Genomic DNA, 22,390 nt, shown 5'->3' on the forward strand with positions numbered 1-22,390 from the left:
CTATGGGGTGGCAAGAGCCTTTGCCAATATCCGAATCCCAGGGTGACAGGTGCAAGCCGTCCCTTATGAAGCAGCGTGGCTTGTCCAGCATGTCATCCCAGGAAGACAGATACTGGATCCCCTTTGAATGACACCAGTGTTTAGGCCAATTGTTAAAGCTGATCATCTTATCTCTGTATTGTGGCATCATTCTTGGTGAAGGTAGGATACTGCTCAAGGTCAGGGTCATACCTGCCTGGGCTACATAATCAGAGAGCTCCTCAATGTCTCTTTTCATGTAGTCCAAGGAGGTACGTCTCAGGTCGTTTACACCAGCGTGGACAATGACTGAGTCATATTTGTACCTGCTGTTGAGAGACCTGAGTGCTTGCGTTATGTGGCGGATTCTAGCGCCCGACAGGCAGCTTACTGTGACCTTCTCCTTACTCAGTCTGGTGAGCGGGACATCAGTGTGTCTGACTATGGAGTCACCAATGACTAGTGTGTCTGGCATTGTGTTTGGCCTTAAGGGCTGTGACTGTTTGACACTCTGACTGTGAGGTCTATGTGTTGCAGGTGTTGTGTTCTGAGGTGGTGGTTGTTTGGGTGTCTGCTTTGGTGGCCTCTGCTGTTTTGGTAGATTTTTGATCAGAGCCTCCGAGTATGTCTTTGTGTGTTTATGTGTATGATTTGAGGTTGTAATGGTACTATGTGAGACTGGGTCTATAGTGTGTGTGGTAACCTTCTCCTCCTGACTGGTCTTGCCAGTCCTATGTTGAGAGAGCTCAGCCTCCAGTTTGGCCGTATAGTTGCATCTCTCGCATGTATTTGTGTTTTGTGGGAGGAGGAAAGGGTTGTCTGTGTACATGAGGCAATTGAAACATTGCCTCAATATTCCCAGGTTCACCAGCTGAGCAGGAGAGGACACTAGCAACTGATCCCTCGACATGCTAGAAGGGTAGACGAAAAACTTTAAAAAGATTCGGGACGTGGGTGACCGAGAAATGGGGGTTGCCTTTTGGGGTACTATCTATGACAAGAGTGCCATATCAAGGTAATAAGTACTGTAGGAGCAAGTGCTAGGTTTAATAGATAGAGAATAGTCTACTTGGAGTCAAGTAGAGTTGATCTTTTAGTTATAGGATACGCTGATTTGATCAGTAGTATAGTTCGAGGAAGGTAGTTTTAAGGAAAATTTGAAGAGTGGACTTTAGGTAGCCGAATAGTTTAAACCTGCTTAACCGGCACTGCCCTAGTGTGCAACAGTGGCAGCTCAGCTAAATCGCTCTAAACCCAGCTTAACGCTTTTATACCAGGGGCTGGAAAAGCTAGAAACTGGCCCAAACGACCAATAAACTACTAGTTACTGGCTGAAACCTCACAAAACTGGACAAAGGCAGCTCAATGCTTCCCACTCCCACTGGTAAGCAAGGTAGCCTCCTTCCCCAAATAAGGCAAGGAAACAGTACACAGGAACTACAACCAAAGCCCAGGAATCAGCAACTCTGAAACTGGACTAAACTAGTAAAGCAGGAAAGCAAGGTAGCTTCCCTTGCCCCAAATAAGGCAAGGAAACAGTACACAGGAACTACAACCAAAGCCCAGGAATCAGCAACTCTGAAACTGGACTAAACTAGTAAAGCAGGAAAAACAAGAGATATTTTTTCTTTTTCACAAAACAGGCAGAAACAGGTACAGCAAACACTTATAAATGCTATGAATCAGCTGCTACAGCTTACACAGAAGAATTTGCTACAAATACAGTCAAATAGTAACAAACAAGGATTCCAAGTGCAATATTAAGTTAATTGCAGTAAAACAGCTTCAATGTAACAGAAAGGCAGGCGAAATACAGTTGCTAGGTATTCAGATGTGGAAAGCAACAAAAATATACTTAGTATCAAGAAAAGTCGCTTATTCAGCTCTCTGCAGCCTGGATTACTCTGCTGGCCCACGTGGAGTCTGTGCTGAGTAGGTACAAGCTGAAAGTTTTATACCAGGGGCTGGAAAAAGCTAGAAACTGGCCCAAAACGACCAATAAACTACTAGTTACTGGTTGAAACCTCACAAAACTGGACAAAAGGCAGCTCAATGCTTCCCACTCCCACTGGTAAGCAAGGTAGCTTCCCTTCCCCAAATAAGGCAAGGAAACAGTACACAGGAACTACAACCAAAGCCCAGGAATCAGCAACTCTGAAACTGGACTAAACTAGTAAAGCAGGAAAGCAAGGTAGCTTCCCTTCCCCAAATAAGGCAAGGAAACAGTACACAGGAACTACAACCAAAGCCCAGGAATCAGCAACTCTGAAACTGGACTAAACTAGTAAAGCAGGAAAAACAAGAGATATTTTTTTTCTTTTTTTCTTTTTTCACAAAACAGGCAGAAACAGGTACAGCAAACACTTATAAATGCTATGAATCAGCTACTACAGCTTACACAGAAGAATTTGCTACAAATACAGTCAAATAGTAACAAACAAGGATTCCAAGTGCAATATTAAGTTAAATGCAGTAAAACAGCTTCAATGTAACAGAAAGGCAGGCGAAATACAGTTGCTAGGTATTCAGATGTGGAAAGCAACAAAATATACTTAGTATCAAGAAAAGTCGCTTATTCAGCTCTCTGCAGCCTGGATTGCTCTGCTGGCCCACGTGGAGTCTGTGCTGAGTAGGTACAAGCTGAAAGTTTTATACCAGGGGCTGGAAAAGCTAGAAACTGGCCCAAAACGACCAATAAACTACTAGTTACTGGCTGAAACCTCACAAAACTGGACAAAGGCAGCTCAATGCTTCCCACTCCCACTGGTAAGCAAGGTAGCTTCCTTCCCCAAATAAGGCAAGGAAACAGTACACAGGAACTACAACCAAAGCCCAGGAATCAGCAACTCTGAAACTGGACTAAACTAGTAAAGCAGGCAAGCAAGGTAGCTTCCCTTCCCCCAAATAAGGCAAGGAAACAGTACACAGGAACTACAACCAAAGCCCAGGAATCAGCAACTCTGAAACTGGACTAAACTAGTAAAGCAGGACAAACAAGAGATATTTTTTTTTCTTTTTTTTTCACAAAACAGGCAGAAACAGGTACAGCAAACACTTATAAATGCTATGAATCAGCTACTACAGCTTACACAGAAGAATTTGCTACAAATACAGTCAAATAGTAACAAACAAGGATTCCAAGTGCAATATTAAGTTAAATGCAGTAAAAACAGCTTCAATGTAACAGAAAGGCAGGCGAAATACAGTTGCTAGGTATTCAGATGTGGAAAGCAACAAAAAGTATACTTAGTATCAAGAAAAGTCGCTTATTCAGCTCTCTGCAGCCTGGATTACTCTGCTGGCCCAAATTAATTGTGGCCTTGTTTTTCAGGAAGGCTGGGTTACAGGTTCTAATGCTTTTGGTGCAAGAACCTTTGCCGTATCTTATTGCTGAAGAGTTTGAGCTTTAAGAGTTTAATATCTGGCAACTTCAAATTTTGATGCGTCTTGTATTGTGTGTTCCTTGGTAGTTGATTATTCTTTATGGTAGTCTTAAAAAAGTTGACTGTTGCTAGAATTTCACGTGGACACTGTAAAAATTAAATTGTGTATTTACAACCTGCGTATTAGCTAATGGATTGTGTAGTTTGCTAGTTGGGTTTTTAAGATGGACTGTGGAAAAATTACTTGCTGTTTAATTTCTTGTAATAGGAAGAAGAACCAAGGGATCAGCAAGAGTATGGAGTCAATAACTTCTCAGCAGCTGCCCAGCAAGGTGGAGTCTCTGGAATCGCTTTACTTCACCCCTACCCCTAGTCGTGTTCATTCCAGACTGGATGACAGTATTAGCTCCTCCATGGGAGATTTATCTGTGGATTCAAGCAGAACAACGCGTTCTACTCGCAGCCGTACTACACAAGTTATTAACATTACTATGACAAAGGTAATCTGCTGTACAAAGAAAGGGTATACAAGTTTACTTGAGAAGCTGTAGCACTATGAGCTGTTTGAGAGGAAGTTGGTTTGGGCTGTGGCATATTTTGAGTCCTTTTTGCAATATACAAGATGATACTTGCTGCAGTTTCTTTGTGTGTGTGTGTATAACGTGCGCTTTCCATAGCAGTATTTGTTATCCAGATCCTGTTTGCTGCTTATCTGTGAAATAGTGCAACATAATTGGCCTACTGTACTGAAAAAAAAAATAGTAGTTGGCAGGCCTGATAGAGTATCTGATGGTACGGTGTTAGTGCTAGCGCATAGGAAGATAGAAAGTCTGGTAAGCAAGACAAGATTCACTTTAGATACGGAAGTAGGGAAATGTTGATACAGAGTATTGCAAATACTCTATTGCAAATGAAAAGAGTACAAGTCAAAAATGACTAAATGAAAAGCTTTTGAAATGTAAGATAGTTTTCTCTTTTAGCAAATGAACTAGATATTTTATCTAATGTGCTCTAAAGTGGCATGTGATTAAGTGTTATTGCAGTTGAAATTAGACTGATGTGGGTGGATTACATTGATAGAGAACACGTATTAATTACAATGATGGTAGTGAGAGAGAGGATTCTGAGATAGTCTTGACTTTTACTATTGCTGTTGATAATCCTTGAAGAAAAGACTGTAATGTGGGGGTGAAACATTAAGGGGTCATGTTTTGGCAGCCTAGCTGTAATTAGTTTTAAGGTTGGGTTTGGAGGGAAGGTCAGCTCTCAATGGAATGTAAGCAGCCATACTTTAGAATTTATAAGGCTTGTGAATTTAAGAAATTAGTGCGTTTATGTTCTTGCCTTCCCATTGCTTGTCTCCTGACTGACATATAGTTCATGGGTTCCAGTCGTCCAATACCAGAGAGAAGGAGAGCCGGTCATGGCGCCTAGACTGACTGACTGTACGCCAGGGTACTAATGCCATGCGATGACGCATTTTCTCTCATTTCCTGCATGGCCTTTCCGGATGTGTAGCTAAATTTGCGAGTGCAGTTATGCTTCAGCGATTCCTCAAACCGTTTTTCACCGAAACAGAGTTGGTTATGGAACAGTGTGGGTACCTTCTTGCTTTTTTAACATTTTGGTTTTTAACCGGATGTCAGAAAAATGTGATAAGTGCATTAACGGAATTTCTTGTGGGGAACTAGATACCATTGTTATTATCATACATTATGTAACCTTTGTTTAGGGCCTGGTTGCCGCCTTGTTTGTTACCGTGTGCTAGATTATTAAGAGGAGGCTAGATTGTGCTAGGCTAGTGTTAAGGGGTTAGTGTTTGCGCCGCCGCAATTATAATATGCGTCGGATGCTCGACGCCGCTTCATCCAAAGCGCAAGGACAAAACAGAGGAAGCCTAGGTGAGAAACGTGCTGTCTCAGGGAAGGCTCAGAAGAGCTAGAGGCCAGGCTCAGGAGGTTCTACATGGGTTCTCAGGCTGATACTTATTGTTATTGGATTTCGTGCCCTCTCAGGGAGTAGGCCAGGTTGAGGGCTTGCAATTGTTCTTCTCTCTCTTCCCTTCAGGTAAATAGCCTTCCTTCTGTTGCCAAGTTGCCTCTTAGGCTATGGCTCTTCAGGAGGCTTGGGGCTTCTCCCAGCATTTCGCCCAGCTTTGGACACTCTGTTAAAAGAGCACTGCCTAAGATTACCTGATTAGAGGCTCATGATTATTTGACAAGAGGCCCAGGGTGAACAGGAGGCTGATAGGTTTTGAAGGAGTTTGATAGTTTTTGTTTTCTAGTTCAGAGACTCTTTCCAGTTTGCAGCTTATTCTCAATTCCACTTGGATTGATTCTACCCCTACAGCTTCCTGAATTTCCTTTTTTTTCATTTTCAACAGCTCCTCCACCTCCAGGGGAACTTGCTAAATGAGGAACACTTTAAAGGGATTCCACAGCCCGGCTCAGGAATTCTTGTTTATTCCTGAAGGCCCCAGCTTATCAGAAACTGTGCTGAATGGTGGAGGATGTTGAATGTGGTGGATCTGAACTGCAGAGGCTTCCTGAACTGCTGACTAAGCTCCTGATGCTCCGGTTAAGTCTGCTCATAATTATAGTTTTAAGAGTCCTGAAAGTATTAAGCAGAAACTGCGCTGAAGCCTAAAGGTGTTAAAGCTTCTGTGGGCCTTTGGTTAAAACCTCTGGATAAAGACCCAAAAGCAAGGGCTTGATAGGTGGGCTAAGAAAGTATATAGGGAAAAAGCATGAAAAGTATGAATTTTCAGTTTCAAAACCAAAAATATCAAAATTATCTCCTTTCATGAATTTAAAATCAAAATAGTCTGCCTTTTGAAATAATCTCTGGGAGTGTAATAATGGTTGAAGTGGTCTATGTGTCTGAACAGGTGGAGTGTGTTTGGAACTGTGTGGTTTTCTGCTGTTCAGGCTTCTTTGATGGCTGCTACTAGTTCTGGTCTCGTAGACATGCCTGGTTGAAGGATCAGAATTTTGGGAGACATGTTAAGACCAGGCTTTTGAATTTAGTGTCCAGGATGTAAGACCTAAGTTTGGATGATTTTTTTAAAAATGGAGGACAAGGCGCTAAGTTCCTGTAGACTGCAGGAGATTTTTGCAGGTAGACAAGGCTTTTAAAGAAATTGGCCTGCTATGTGACATATAGTGCTTATGGGCCGGAGTTTAGGGTGGGTCTAATCAGACGGGTGGGGCTCAAGGTCTGCTTAGGCCCAGATGGACGGTAGAGCAGGCTCAGACCAATGGTGAGGGGAGGCCGCCCTTTCGCAGAGCAGAGAATCCAGCTCAGGCACTTTCAGCTGCCTGTGAGCAGATCATTGGGTCTGGTCAGGAAGACACATGGGTGGAAACCTGCCCTTTCAGCTCCCACTCAGATTCAGATCTGGCTGCTCAAAGATCATCACGGTTGTCTCTTTTCAAGAAAAGAACTGCCTCTCACAAGAGTGTTTCTTTTTTACTCGAATCATGCTAATAAAGAAAAGAGTTGCTAAATTTCTAGCCCCTTTCAAAGGGGCCATTCAGTCCCTCCTCTGCAGTTATCTACCAAAGGCCTTTCTCAGTTACTCGTACACATATGAAGGGGCACGTGTATGTTCTCAGTGGTTTTGATATTCTCAAAAGCTTATCCTAGTACCCTAAGTTCACTGGATTGAGCAACAACTGTTACTCTATTCTCAACCGACTACTGGAGAGATGTTGATTCAAGATGTCTAGCTACTCATGTGCCTTACAGGCTAGGTTGCAGAAAGCATTCACTTGTTTCGAACTGGGCAAGGTCAATATCAGTTCTGTGTGGCCCTTGGCCATCTACTGCATTTAGAGTATGATAAGGCAAGGTTCTGGGCTCCAAGGTCAGACTTCAGCATTCAGTATTGGCTTATTCAAGACTTGACCCACCGCCTGATCTCTGTGATAGCCAGGAAGACCTCACAGGCAATGGATCCAAAGATGGCCCCCCTTCATGACTCTCAAATTCTGTGAATCTACAAGAAGTCCAGTCTTAGTACCTCTCAAGACATCCAAGTTGCTAAGATGCCTGGGAGTATTGTAGCCCAGCACCAATTTTTAACCCCGGACAAACTGCAAGTCTGTCACTTTCTGGGTATCAACCTGAATCAAGCAGCGCACTTTCAAGGAGGACAGTCCTTCAACAAAAGAGTGTTCATGGCATCTCCAATCAAAAATCATTCCGCCATGCCAACTGCAATACAGTCCTCATTGCTGCCAATCTCAAAATGTGTTCAAACACAGGTACTTCCAAATTTGGACACCGTCATTCACAAATCTACATCTCTCAAAAATGTATGACAGCAGTTTGGTAGAACGTCACTGCTGCATTCATTTAATACCTTGCTCCAGAGGCGGTAGTCCATTAACGACAGATGCCTTGACACAAGGAGCTTTGGGGAGCTCATCTACATGGAAAGTGGATACAAAACAAGTGGCTCATGATACGGACAATCTATATATCAACATGAAGGAGATGTTGCAGTCAAGTTTGCATTGACTGCTTAAGGAGTTACTATTTTCCATGGCAAGTAAGAGGGAGACAGACAGTGCAGGGGTCATGCATTATCGTTAAGATCATGGAATATTCTTATCATGGTGGTGCGAATTCTTTTGCTGGAACACAAACTCGCAACCACCTTCAGGGCAAGCGGAACACATCCTCAGAACTCCCAGTGGATGTGTTAAGCAGACAAATCATGGATCCTCACGAGTGGAACTCTCTTCAGAGCAGGTTTCTTTCAGAACTTCGCTCGTTCTAGCAGATGTGTATAGATCTGTTCGCTTCCACTCCCCCAGCTGCCAAAGTAATACCAAAGTCATCTAAAACACAGCTTGAATGTGGAGTGCTCTGTTTTCGATCTAAACCAACATTGGTCTATGCACCCACACCCAAGCCTAAGGATCCAAAGCATATTATCCACTTTGGAACAAGGATGGCTAAGGATGATTTTGGTAAGTCCTTCAGGGCTTTCCTTTTCCACTGGCATCCTCTCTTCCAAATCTGGTAATTAAAGTTTCAGTCTCTTTTACCCGCAATTCCTTTTGATATCTCCAGATTGGCTGGTCATCTGCTCAATGTCGCTTCACTCTCTTCATCTAGTAAAGAAGCCTCCATGGCCTTTTATGGAAAGCACAGCAGGTCTTGACTTCCTCAGCAAGTTGCAATGATTATGGAAGCTAGAAGACCTCTACAGCAAGAGTGTATATATTCTCTCTTGAGTATTTCAGGGTCTTCTCAGCAAAGAATTAGTTTTTTGAGATTTTCACTTGGCTTCTTCTTAGATCATTGAGTTGGCTGGTCATGAACAAGATTAAGAGATTTTAGCATTCTATGCTGCAGCCATTTGTTGAGATTATGACCTTGAAATTTAGTGTTTTTATCCTTGTTCTTACTGAGTTTTAGAGGGCAAAGAAGTCCCTTCTCTTTTGTGAGCTCCTACTTCTGCAAGGGATCTGTCTTTTGTGTTGATTTGTTTACTCCTTTGTTTCCGACTCCTTTGTACATGCAGAGTCATAGAGGGCAGGAAGACTGCTTTTTGCTTACACATTGGCAAGAAGGGTGTCTTTTCTACAGGTCCATGGCAGTAGAGCCTTTTTTATGGCCATAAGGGATCTGTATCATTACGATTTAATCCACTTTGTATGTCATGACTTGTTTGAGATGTGGCTTTTAAACCAAACTATTCATTTGGCGGCTTTTTATACAGATCCCCTAAAATAAAAGGGAAGATTTTTGCACTTTTTAGATGGGTATCTGCAACAAGGAGATATTTGCCTTTAAGTTCTTTGGTGGGATTTTAATTGACTTTAAACCCAAACTTTCTTTTGTTTTTAGCTTTTTGGCAAGCCTCTGTAAAAACAAGATGGTTTCCGGTGGATTGGCTTTTTACTGCATTTTGTTTTTCTACTTTGGCAAGGAGATTCCCCATTTAAAAGGGGTAGCAGTTGTAGCTTTTGTTTCTTCTACAGCATTTCTAGTGTGGGCTTTCATATTTTAGCAGCTACTTTCAGTCTAGCAAGCTTTTGCTAAGCATTTTTGCCTTCCTATCTGGCAAGGAGCTGGTTACAAATTTTGCTAGTTTGTTTTGGTAAGTGGGCATGTTATCAGTCTTACTTTATAATTTGCCAGTAAGGACCCTTTGCTCTGTTTTGATTCTACCTATTGTCAGGACTTTCAGCTTACATTATCAGGCTGTTATAGTGGCAAAGTTTTGTACCTACCATAAATTGGGATGTTCAGTCCTCTGTTTCTCTGTCCAATTTACCTATACCTTTACTCTGTGTTTTCGGTATGTGTGTTTTGCAATTGTCGTATATTTTTTGTTGTTATTGTTATATTACATGCTTTTGTACTGGGTTGTTTTGGGGACTTATTCCACTGGATCTTCTGACATCTGGGCAAGAAAGACTGATGTTTGACGCCGGGACATGTGACAGTAAGGTTTGTACCGATTGACGCTAGTCTATTATTGTTGTACCGATTGCAGCCTTATTTTTCCTATACCCAAGGTTGTCAGGACTGTCAGCTCAATGGAATCTCGAACATCTACATTTATAAGGCTTGTGAATTTAAGAAATTAGTGCGTTTTAAGTTATGTTAAGACTTTTAAACTGTATTTGAGATCACAAATTTTTTCTTTAAATGCTGTTGGAGGTGCTTTTCTGTTTACTTTTCTGGCTTTCGTATACTTGATTTAAACCGCAATTCATAATTGTAGATTTTAAATAACATTATCTGGAGGGAGGGATTAGTGCTTGAAACTTTAACTTTCTTTACCAGTGATAGTCATACTGAACAACTGACTGGCAGAGATTTTGGGGGTATTTGTGGTACTTTAGTTTGTGTAATGATTTTGATCACCAGGTAGTTGATCACCCACCCTGTTGGCATGCTGAGGCATACACTAGGACTATAACATTGAGAGTAATGGTTGAGAATGTCGGCATCAATCAACCTTTAAAGGTCATGTTCAGAATGATGAAACTAAATGCTGTATTTATATTAAATTTTCATGGTATACAAATGTTCACTACTGTCCAGTAGTGGTTTGGGTCCTGTTTTTGTGCACAGTAGTGAATTTGCATGAAATCAAGATTATTAAAACCGCCCAACGACTAATGCTGTACTTGTGGCCTTCCAAGTTTTGCACTTATGAAGGGAACCTAACAGATTGAGGCTCTGGGTGCTTCTGGTCTCGATTGCCCTCTTTAAGGGGGGGGGGGGATTATTAATTTCCTTCTGTCTGGCCTTGGTCAAATTTTGAAAACTCTCTTCACTATCTGTATCTCAGGGTACCCAAACTATTTTTGGTGGTGCTGGACTCTTGGATCTAAAACTCTGTATTCAAGCCTAGTCTCTGTACAGTATGTTAATGTGTAAAGGAGATGTTCCTTTTTGGGCCAAGCTGGAAGCAGCTGATTATCTTCGTGGTTGCAGTCCTCACATACGGGTTATCCGGATCCCGGTACCCCTCAGTTGGCCCGAATACCAGAGTCCTTGGTATATGACGTTGGCTGCCGCTGGTTGTAAAACTGATGTCAGAATGTCTGGTATAAAGGGAGGCAGCCAACGCAATTTCCCCAGTCTTTCTTACCGCGGAGCCCGAAGCAGATGCAATTCACACTAGTGCCGGTCAGCCATTTACCTTCGTTTTGCTTTCCGACGACCAAGTTGAAGACGCCTTCAGATAAGTACCCCGTTGGGGATCCACTTTTCTTGCTTTAACGAATGTCAGATAAAGTTAATAACTGTCTTGCTTGTGAATAACAGATTCCGCACCGGGATTTCCATTCCTGTTGTTTAACTTGTTTTGGGCCTTGAGCACAATGTCCCTAACTGCGATCTCTGTGCTTCCTTTAACCCACATACCATACACCGTAGAGCTAAGATTTTTGTATAAGCATTTCGGAGTCTTACCTAAGTTCATCGGTATGGTGTCTTCTGGTCTTCTGACTTCAGATATACCCAGGAAACGCACAGAAAAGGACCGTGACAGGCCTAGGGTTAAATCTGCTGACAACACACCAGTGAAATTGGTCGTCACCACAACGGTAGTCAGCGAGGTGCTTTCGCAGCCCCTGCAGTCAGAAGATTTCCAGCCGCAAGCCTCTGCTGAGACCTTTACGGAGTCCTCCATGCCACAGGCTGCTATTTTATCTTCAGACCCTCCGCCTGTCACCGCCTCAGATGGGTCTGGAGCCGCTTTGCAGGCACTGGCTTCTGATGCCTCTTTTTGATATGAGACCAAAACCAGACCAACTACCTTTAGTTCAGACTTCTGCAGTGACTAGGCCTCCCGAGTCCCTCCAGATTGCTAGTAAACCTTCTAGCCGCAAACCTACTCTTAAGCAGGCATCAGCCTCCCCTCCTGTGCCTCAGTCCCAGTTGGTAATGATGGCTGGTGATCTTCTTTCCCTGATTAGGGGCTTTCACCCCCCTCCCCCTTCAGAGAGGACTAGGGAATTATCTCCTGATGTTTTGTCTGTCTCAGATTCTGAGATTTCCAGTATGTCTGCTGGTGAAGAAGGAAATTCTCAACTTTTTTCTGCCTTTGAGGATTTTGATGCTGAGGACTCTATCCCTTCTACCTCCCCTTCAGAAGATTTTTCCTTTGGGAATACTTTGAATACTCTTAGTGAGCATTTTAAATGGGAATGTCAGGATTTTCCTCAGTCTAAGAAAAGAGTCAGGGAATTTTTTGGATTTGCCACAGCATAAGCCTCTGGCTATACCTCCAGTTTTGGAAGTTGTGGATGATGTTCTCATGGAAAATTCTTTAACTCCTGATTCTGATGTTCTTCGTGTTTCACTGCTGCAGTCATCACATTTGGGTTATCTGCTTGCAGTAGCCGTCAGTCGGCCTGATTATCAAAGTCTTGGGTCCTGCGTCGATTGCGGTCTCATCTTCCGTGATGTCAGGTAGTCAGGGGTATAAAGCATGCAGCCGATGCCATTATATCAGTCTTTCTTGCCGTGCGGTGCCCAAAGCAGAAGCAGTTTGCAAGTGCCAGTCGGCCTTCTCCTGAAATTTTCGTTTTAGAGTTTCAGAACCGAAGTCTTCAAATAAAGCTAAGTACCCTGTTGGGGAAACTTTTTTCCTTGCTCTAAACTGATGTCAGTAAAAGTCAATAATTGTATTTCTTGTGGAAAGCAAGTACCTCAAAGATTTTCATTCATACTGTATTCCTTGCCTAGGCCCTGACCACAACGTACCTCACTGTCGGTTTTGTGCCTTATTTAAACCACGAACTATTCATCACTGGTACATTTTCGCTTCTAAATATTTTGTACTCTGTTCAATTATCCAGATATGTTTTCGGTAAGCCACCTGACTACCAACATTCCGAAAAAACGCAAAGATAAAGACCGAGACAAGCCGCCTAGGTACAAAGCTGCCGACAACGCTTCTCCTAAGCTAGTCGCCGGTACTCAGTGAGGTGCTTTCACAGCCCCTGATACTCACTACTTCAGATTCGCAGGCCTCTCCCATTCGGAGTCCGATATGCCGCAAGATGCTTCAACTGTGGGACCTGTGGATGTCTCTACCTTGGATATGGTCCAGAGCCGCTGTGCAGGCACTGACTTCTGAGGGTGTATTCAGGCCTACTGACTTGCATATTAAACTGATGCCATTTTCTTCTTCTAGGCCTAAAAGTCGAACCATGCTTAGGAAACAGATGCCCAGAGCACATGGTCAGGCCTCTATGCTTAAAAAAACAAATTATAATGGCTGAAGACGTTATTACTTTAATCAGGGGAAGCCAACCTTTCTCCTCTAAGACTGAATTTGCTTATGATTCTTCTGACCAGGATTCTGAAATTTCTGTCTCCTCTGATGACCAGGAGACAGAGGATTCTGATGCAGAGGACTGTATTCCCTCTGCTTCTCCCCCAGAGGATTTTTCTTTTGGTGAAACCTTGCATGTTATGTAGTCCTATCTCGCCTACATTCTTCACTTGTGGGTTCGGAGCTGAATGTCGGCTCCGACTCTGCCTATTTACTAGATCGAAAGTCTTTGATTGGCTGGGCTAAGATGGTATCCCACAATACACTGCTCCACATCCCCAGATCTTGTTTGCCGCTTGTAGAGCTCGGACGTGGTCTCGACTTGGCTGTGGCGAAGTATTACAAAAAACTCTTTTGTGAAAATTTTTGGCTAATTGTGTGTATTCTATAGAGTTGTTATTGGTGTTGTTGCTGCTTTACTTTTTGTAGGTTGCGAGTGTGTTTGCGTGGTATCCTTTACTCCCTCGGGCTAGGCCCATTTAAGTTAGAGGACCTAGTCCTCCTTGTGGTGTTTGGCTGTCTTTAGGTGCTTCTCTCTTATTTTAAGTTTAGAACCGTTTTATTTAGAGGTTCTCCCCTGTGCCTTGTTGTGTTTTTCGTATTAACTGGTTTCTGTGTCTGCAGTTTCCCGCCTTTTTGTCAGTAGCGGCTGCTACAGTTGTTGGCTGGCATGTCTAAGGAACAAAAAGAGCGTAAGCCCTTGGGCTTTAAGAAGTGTACTAAGTGTGCCTATAAAATGTCTATCACAGACTGACATTCAGTCTGTGTTTACTGTCTTGGAGCCATCCACCTTCAGGAGTCGTGCAGTTTCTGCCACGCCTTTAGTCCTCAGGTGCTCCGAGAGGAAAAACAAATTGATCCTAAAGGGACTGCTAAAACCGTCCTTTGAGGAGGATTTAGGTTCGGCTCCCAGTAGAAGTCTAAATCATCCAAATCCAAGAGGAGGTCTCTGGCTCCATCTATTGTCTCGGAGCCACCTTGTAAAATTACCATTGCCGAATCTGCTTCCTTGGCTCCACCGACATCGGGGCCGCAGGAGGTAGCTGTGTCAACTGAGTCTGCATCCGCTCTGATAATTTTGGAACAGATTCGGAGCTGGTCGCCAAGTTTGAGGCAATCTTCTCCGGATAGGAGGTCTAGGTCTCCATCCATTTCCTCCAAATCCTCCAGGCTTTCCGATGTTGATGTAGATAGGGTGGTGCAGAGGCTCCTACAGTCGCCGGTGTTGGCCAAACTTTTCTCGGCTCCGACCCAGTCGGCTCCGGAGCCAGCTCTGTTAGTTGTACCTGTTATTCCTCCTCCGAGCACATCCTTGTCATTAGAGCCGGTAAGTTCCACTCCAATGGATGTTCCTGCGCCAGCGCCGATCCCACAGCAGAGTTTATCGGTGCCGGCATCAGCTCCTATCTTGTCTGTTCCGTCCACAGGGTTCAGGACTCTGGTCTCCTCGGTCGGGCCTGAGGGGGATGTCTCGGAACACCCTTCGGTTCCGAGCCTCCCCCTTGGTGCCTCGGCTGTGGGGACACCGGTCCCAGTCATGGCCTTGGAAGGTGGTCGGTCCTCCGATTCAGGAGGTCCCGCCTTCGAGGCTGTGCGGAGCGTGCTGGCTAGGTCAGCTACCTCTCACAGATCGGTTCTTCCGTCCCCCACACCAGTGAGAGCTTCTGACACCCACCTATCCTTGGATAGCAGAGCGCTAGGGCCTAAGGATACCCCCATGAGTGGTCCCCTTCTTTCTGAGGGGCCCTCAGAGCCTGTGCCTGAGGAACCCCCCCCCCCCCCAGAAAGAAATCGTGCAAGAGGAAGCACATAGACTCCAGGACGAGCCTCTCACTTCCGATACTGACCTCGAGGAATCTGAGGGGTCCCCTAGGTCTTTCTCTGAGGACGTTTCGTTCTCCGATATACTGGAGATTTTGAAACAAAGAAGAGACTGGCCCTCCAAAACCCCCTCCGAGGAGGAGTCAATATTCTTTAAGGCCTTTGGCGCTCAGCCCTCCGCTTCCTGGGCATCTCCACCCTTCGAGCTCCTGGACCTTATTTGTCTGAGGGTGTGGGAGACTCCGGACTCTGTGGAGCCTGTTCCTCGACGCCCCAACAAATTTTTGTCTGCTCCCCCAGGGAAAGAAGTTTTGACAAAGGGAGTCCTGGTAGATGCTATGGTGGTGGCGGCTGCCACACAGAAGGAAGTTGCTGAGTCTTCCTCTTCGGTCCATCCTCCTAACAAGGAGTCTAGGACTATGGATCGGTACGGGAAACGTACATTGTCTTCAGCGACCTTTACCTTGCGGTCGCTGAATTATTTGTCTCATTTCACGCGGCTCCAGAGAGATCTCCTTAAGGAGTTAGGAGATACTCTAATGGGTAACGTGCCTGAGGCGGTGGCTCAGACTGTCAGCGCTCAGCTCTCTACCCTCAACTCCGTTGCTAACTCGTCCATGCGACTGATTTCGTACGTGGCCGAGGGAGCTAGTAGGGTGGCTAGTTCAGGGGTGGCCCTCAGGAGGCAAGCCTAGTTACGCCTGTGTCACTTTGCGGAGGCCTTTAAGTCTTCCTTTACTGATGCCCCCTTCAATGGTTCCTCCTTGTTCGGGACCAAAGTGAAAGACACACTCATCAGGTGCGAGCAAGAGGGAAAGACCTTGTCTGCCGTGGAAGTCCGGTTTTCCCTCCCATCAAGGCCTTATCCCAAGGCTCAGCGAGGAGGAAAGATGTGGTTCAAAAAATCTCAAAGGTCTTTTCCTACCGCACAGGGTGAGACCGCCCCTGAGGCAGGGGAGGGGGATCATATTCAGGGAGAAGTCGCCCCAGAGGCAGAGGGGAACCCCGCAATTCTGGGGACCGTGATTCCTTTCTGTTCCCCATACTCTCATTCCTGAGGGTGTGCCCGGCTGTGCTTCTCCGGAGCCAGTTGGGGGTCGATTTTCCCGGTATCCGGAAGCCTGGGTCAACATCACCCAGGACAGATGGGTATTAGGGATAATCGCCGGAGGTTACACCATCCCGTTTCACTCCACACACCCCCCCGTCTAAAGGATCCCAGACGTTCCACCCAGTCAAAGGGGTCATGCAGCAACAGAGGTTTTTCAGCTGCTAGAAAAAGGAGTCATCCAACCAGTCCCCCCAGACCAGATCGGATTAGGGACTTACACGAGATTCTTTTTGGTGCCGAAAAGAACGGGGGACCTGAGACCCATTTTGGATCTCAGCCGACTCAATCATTACTTACACAAGTCCAAATTCTGGATGGTCCTGCTACAGTCGATTCTCCCGTTATTGGGAAAGGAAGTATGGATGTGCTCCATCGACCTGAAGGATGCTTATTTACCACATCAAGATGGACAGAGCTTCCAGATGTCATCTACGCTTCCGGCTGGGAGCCAGGCACTTCCAGTTTTGAGCCCTGTCCTTTGGTCTCACCACAGCCCCCAGGGTGTTCACCAAGTGCATGGCAGTGGTGACGGCTCACTTGAGACATCAAGGATTCCAGGTGTTTCCTTACCTGGACGACTGGCTCCTATCCGCCCCCACCATGCATCTACTTCTTCAAAACAGAGATACTGCCATTGGTCTTTGTCACCACTTAGGCATCACAATAAACTGGAAAAAATCTGCCTTGCTAACCTCACAGCATCTCTCATTTATAGGAGCAGAGTTGGACACTATTCGATTGAGAGCATTCCTACCTATGGAGAGGATCACAGGGATGTCCGTCCTTCATGGATGCATCTGCAGTCATAACAACTGGGTTGTCCTGTCGTCAGGCAGCCCTTCGGTCGGCCGGATTCCAAAGTCCTGGTCCGGCTTCGGCTGATGTCGCACTTCACCCGACGTCATCTCTGCTGGTCTTCGGGTATAAAGGCATCAGCCGACGCCATTTTCCTCAGTCTTTCTTGCAGCGCTGAAGCAGAAGCTGTTCGCAAGTGCGGTCGGTCAGATCCAGAGATTACTACTACCGAATACTACTTGAAGACTTCTAAAGCTAAGTACCCGTTGGGGACTCTTTCTTGCCTCAGCCGATGTCAGAAAAAGTCAATAACTGTTTAACTTGTGGGAAACAAATACCTCATAAAGATTTCCACTCTTACTGTTTGCCTTGTTTAGGCCCAGACCACGACGTAGCAGCCTGTTCGGCCTGTGCTTCATTCAACCGACGAACGCTTAGGCGTCGGTCGGAGTTTGCTGAACAGTTTTTCGGCTCAGATTTTGCGTACATTATGCCGTCGGATCCTCCGACTACCCAAATTGTTAAAAAACGCAAAGAAAAAGACCGACACTCGCGGTCCGCGGTTTCGGCCGAAACCATGGATGTTATGTGATCCTATCTCGCCTACATTCTGACTGATGGGTTCGGAGCCGATCCCTCGGCTCCGACTCGGCACGCTTATGCCAAAGAGCGAAGTCTCTTATTGGCTGAGCTTACTATATCCCAGGATGCACCACTACCAGTCCCCCAGATCTCGTTTGCCGCTAACCTGCGAAGACGTGGTCTCGAGCTGGCTGAGCTGAGTAGTTATTTTTAACTAACTTTCTGTCAGTTTTTGCTGTTTTTCTCTCAAAAAAGCTGTTTTAACAGCTATTCTTACCATTTGTTGTGTGATTGGTTGGATTTGTTGTAGAAATTTGTTGTGTGATTGGGTTGAGTTTGACAGGCCCCCCTTCATCTAGGGCCTTCCCGGTTAATCGACCCTTCTATATCTACATATAGTAAAAGGCTTTAAATTCTTTGTAGCTGTTTGTTCTTACAGGGTTTTCAAAGTCCCCTGTCATTAGCGAGTGATAACTGTAAGCCTATACTTAGGGGTGTCTCCAGTAATTGTATTTTTTCCAGTCAGATTACTGAAATTCTCCCCATAATGTCTCAGAATCCTAGGCCTTCGAGCTTTAAAAAATGTGTAAAATGTAGTTTCAAAATGTCCATTACGGACGATCACTCGCTCTGTGTGTATTGCTTAGGGCAAAACATTTACAGGAATCATGTAGCGTATGTCACGCTTTTTCCTCAAGGGTCCTCCAGGAGAGGAAAAATAAATTAATTCTTAAGGGATTAATTAAACCTTCTTTGAAGAAGCCTTGGCTTCCTCTCCTTCTCCGCCAAAAGAAAGGGCGCCGGTTCCGACCAGTCCGTCGGATCCGACCGCTAAGAAACATAGGCAGGCCTCTCCTTGGCTCCAAGGACTTGGAGCCGAGGTCGAACGGTCTGCCTCGATGCCACCAGTATCGACTCCTCTGGCTTCGAGCCGATGGCTGGGGCATCGAGGCGGGTCACCTTCGGCTCCACTGCTCGGAGCCGACAAGGGTCGCCGCTCAGACACTTCCTCCTCGGGCGAAGTCCACCTCGGCACCGATGGAATCTGGTGTGCATTCCTCGGCGCCGATACTCATCGAGTCGCCGAGCCGGTCCCCTAGCCCTTTGGGGCCGTTGGAGAGGCCGTCGAACACGTTCTGTTTCCTCGGTCTTGAGGATGTCAGATTCTGATATAGACAGGGTGCTCCAAAGACTGTTCCAGTCCCCAGTCTTCCAAAAATTTGTTTCGTTCCGACCCAGTTGGCTTCGAACCGATGACCTTGCCCACCCATTGCCATTCCTCCTCCGACTGCTTCGCTCCGTGGAGCAGGTGCTGTTGGAGCCGGTGGAGATCTCAGGGTCGGCTCCGACCCTTACTCCAACCCGGCCTCGGGTCCGAGTTTGGTACGCGGACTTCTTCGGCTGGACCCGGGGTGATGTTTGGGACCTATGCTTTCGGTTCCGAGCCTCCCCTCGGTGCTTCGCGGGACTTCCGTCGGCTATCACGGCTCGGGACCGGACACTCCCAGGATTCTGGGGTCCGGCTTTCAGAGCCATGAGGAGTGCCTTGGCCAAGTCCTCTTGACCATCTCCCGGCTTTACCGGCACCTTCCCTAGGTGGAGACTGGGTCTTTGGCAGTTCCCTGTCCGTAGTCAGCGGAGCCCGGGGCCTGAGGTTACCCCAGTGGGGTTCCTCCTCCTGAGGGTTCTTCTGAGTTGTCTTGGAGGAACCCCAAGGAAGAGATCGTGCAAGAGGAAGCACGTGGACTCCCCGAGTCTATTACATCAGACACTGATCTGGATGATGCAGAGGGTCCCAGTCGTCCTCGGATGATGTCTCATTTGCACAGATCTTAGAGATCGTCAAACAACGAGGCGGCTCGATATCCAAACCCCCTCTGCTGACGAGTCAGTGCTCCTCAAGGCCTTCGGGCTCAGCCCTCCGCCTCCTGGGTGTCTCCGCCCGACGAGCTTCTGGATTTAGTTTGTCAAGGGCGTGGGAACATCCAGATACCGTGGAACCAGTCCTTCTCGTCCAAATAAATTTTGTCTGCTCCCCGAGAAGGAGTTCCTCACTAATGGGGTGGCTGTAGATGCCATGGTGGTGGCATCTGCTACACAACAGGGCGTGGCAGAGGCTTCAGCGTCCGTCCATCCTCCTAATAAGGAGTCTAGGAGTATGGACAGGTACGGAAGCGCACCCTGACTTCAGCGGCCTTTACGTTAAGGTCTCTGAATTATTTGGCACATTTTACCAGGCTTCAGAGGGATCTGGTCAAGGAGTTGTCAGATTCCTCTCGGTAACCTACCTGAGCAGCTAGCCCAGTCGGTTAGCTCTCAGTTGGCTATCCTACGTCAATTTCTAACTCGTCCATGAGGCTCATTTCCTATGCGGCCGAGGGCGGTAGAGGCAGGCACAGGCGTGGCTCACGGAGACAAGCCTGGCTCCGCTTGTGTCAGTTTCGGAGGCCTTCAAGTCTTCCTTCGACGCTCCCTTTGATGGGTCCTCCTTGTTTGGACCCAAGGTTAAAGACACCCTTACCGCTGTGAGCAAGAGGGAAAAACTTTATCTGCCGTAGGTGCCCGTTATTCCACTCCCTTCGGCCTTACCCCAAGGCTAAAGGAGGGGAAAATGTGGTTCCAAATCTCAAAGTTTTCTCTCAACAGCAGGAAGATTCCCTACCAGTGGCAGAGGACGGGAAATTTTTCAGGGAGACGCCGTCCCAGAGGCGCAGAGGGCCCCGCAATTCTGGAGACCGCGAGTCCTTTCGTGGCTCTTCAGCCTCCCACACGTCATGAGGGATTGCCCGGCTGTGCTGCTCGAGCCAGTCGGGTGTCGTTTGCCAAGCACCTAAAAGCCTGGGAGTCAATCACTCAGGACAGATGGGTGCTTCGGATCATTGCCGGAGGTTACACCATCCCATTCACATACTCGCCCCCACCGTCCAAAAGAATCCCGGACCCACCACCCAGTCAAAGGGAAATGGCAGCCGCAGAAGCTTTAAAGTTGCTAGAAAAAGGAGTCATCCAACCGGTCCCCACAGACCAGATCGGATCAGGAAATTACTCCAGGTTCTTTTTAGTGCCAAAAAAGACAGGGGACCTGAGACCAATATTGGATCTCAGCAGACTGAACCAATCCGTCACGAAATCCAAATTCCGAATGGTCTCCCATTGTTGGAGAAGGATGTTTGGATGTGCTCCATAGACCTCAAGGAAGCCTATTATCACATACCGATACATCAGGCGTCCAGGAGGTATCTGCGCTTCAGCCTGGGAGTCAGTCATTACCAATTTTGCGCTCTGCCCTTTGGTCTCACCACAGCCCCCAGGGTGTTCACCAAGTGTTTGGCAGTAGTGACGGCTCACCTGAGAAGTCTTGGATTCCAAGTGTTTCCCTATCTGGACGACTGGCTCCTGACTGCCACCACCAGGCATCTACTAATGGACAACCTCAAAGCCACCATCTCCCTGGGTGTTACCCTGGGGATTACATTCAATTGGTCAAAGTCTGTCTTGCTGCCCTCTCAACGCATAAGGTTCATAGGAGCAGAGATAGACTCAAGATTGATGCGTCTTTCTTCCTGCCGAAAGGATCCAAACTTTACAGGGCCAAGTTCAAGCTCTAATCTCGAGATCCAAAGCCCCAGCCAGGATGGTTCTACAAGTTTTAGGCTCAATGTCTGCCACGGTTCATTTAGTTCCTCTGGCAAGATTGCACATGAGGATTCTTCAGTGGCTATTGTCAACGCAATGGTCCTTTCAGGATCTTCCCCTCAATCATCACATCATGATTATGGAAATATGCAAAAGGGACCTTCGCTGGTGGCTTCAGACATCCAATTTGGATCAAGGAAACCCCTTTGTTCTTCCCTCTCCAGTGGTTACCCTGACGACAGATGCCTCCCAGATAGGGTGGGGGGGGCATTGTCTGGGCAGGCTAGTTCAGGGCTCCTGGCTTCCAGACGAAGCTCTTCTCCACATCAACGTGTTGGAGATGAGGGCTGTACTTCTATCCCTACAGGCCTTACACGAGTTTCTTCCTCAGGGCATCATCGCCATCCACACAGACAACATGTCGGTGGTCTGGTATCTGAACAAACAAGGAGGGACCAGATCGTACCCCCTTTGCAGAGAGGCCATGAGAGTGTGGGAATGGGCTGTAGCTACCAACCGCTTCTTGGTAGCGACCCACATCCCGGGAAGGTCAAATATATTGGCAGACAAATTGAGCAGGACAATTCTCTCTCCTCACGAGTGGTCTCTAAACCACACAGTAGCAGCTCAGGTTTTCAGGAGATGGGGGACGCCGTGCTGCAACCTATTTGCAACTCCACTAAACACCAAGTGCCAAAGGTTCTTCTCCTTGATCCCACATCAGGGAGTACCAGCTATGGATGCTGTAGCACAACCTTGGCCAACAGGGCTACTTTATGCCTTTCCTCCAATTCCACTTCTCCCCAAAGTTATTCAAAAAGCTTCTCAATTGGGGTCCTCAGTGATACTGATTGCCCCATACTGGCCTCGTCAGGTATGGTTTCCTTACCTGCAGAAGCATGCGGTGGACGATCCGTGGACTTTAGACCTAATTCCGGACTTGCTAATCCATCAGTTGGGACATCGGCATCAGTCCCTTCAATCTTTGAAATTGACAGCTTGGCTCCTCCACTTCCGACCTTAGTTAGAAAGCACACATTAGACCCGGAAGTTGTTCACATTTTATCTTGACCCACAAACCCACCACTAACAAATTGTACCTCAGTAAGTGGAAGAGGTTTGCTATCTGGGCTCAACTCAAGGGCTTAGACCCTATCTCTGCTCCTGTCCCAGAGGTTTTGAAATTCTTAACATCCCTGTTTAATCAAGGATCTTCTGTCTCAACTATTAAAG

At 46.4% G+C, this 22,390-nt stretch overlaps 1 protein-coding gene across 1 annotated transcript in view; it reads left to right on the plus strand.

Annotated features, from left to right (window-relative positions):
- The window catches only part of NUMA1 (nuclear mitotic apparatus protein 1), a 3,180,433-nt gene that overhangs the window by 2,689,537 nt on the left and 468,506 nt on the right, over positions 1-22,390 (plus strand). The window contains exon 24 of the mRNA XM_044072777.1: positions 3,670-3,901. Coding sequence (XP_043928712.1) covers positions 3,670-3,901 — 232 coding nt within the window. The remainder of the gene's footprint in view (positions 1-3,669; positions 3,902-22,390) is intronic.

This window comes from Protopterus annectens, chromosome 5.part1 (genome assembly GCF_019279795.1).
Source record: "Protopterus annectens isolate FY-2018-M chromosome 5.part1, PAN1.0, whole genome shotgun sequence".
In the NCBI taxonomy this organism is placed as follows: Eukaryota; Metazoa; Chordata; order Ceratodontiformes; family Protopteridae; genus Protopterus; species Protopterus annectens.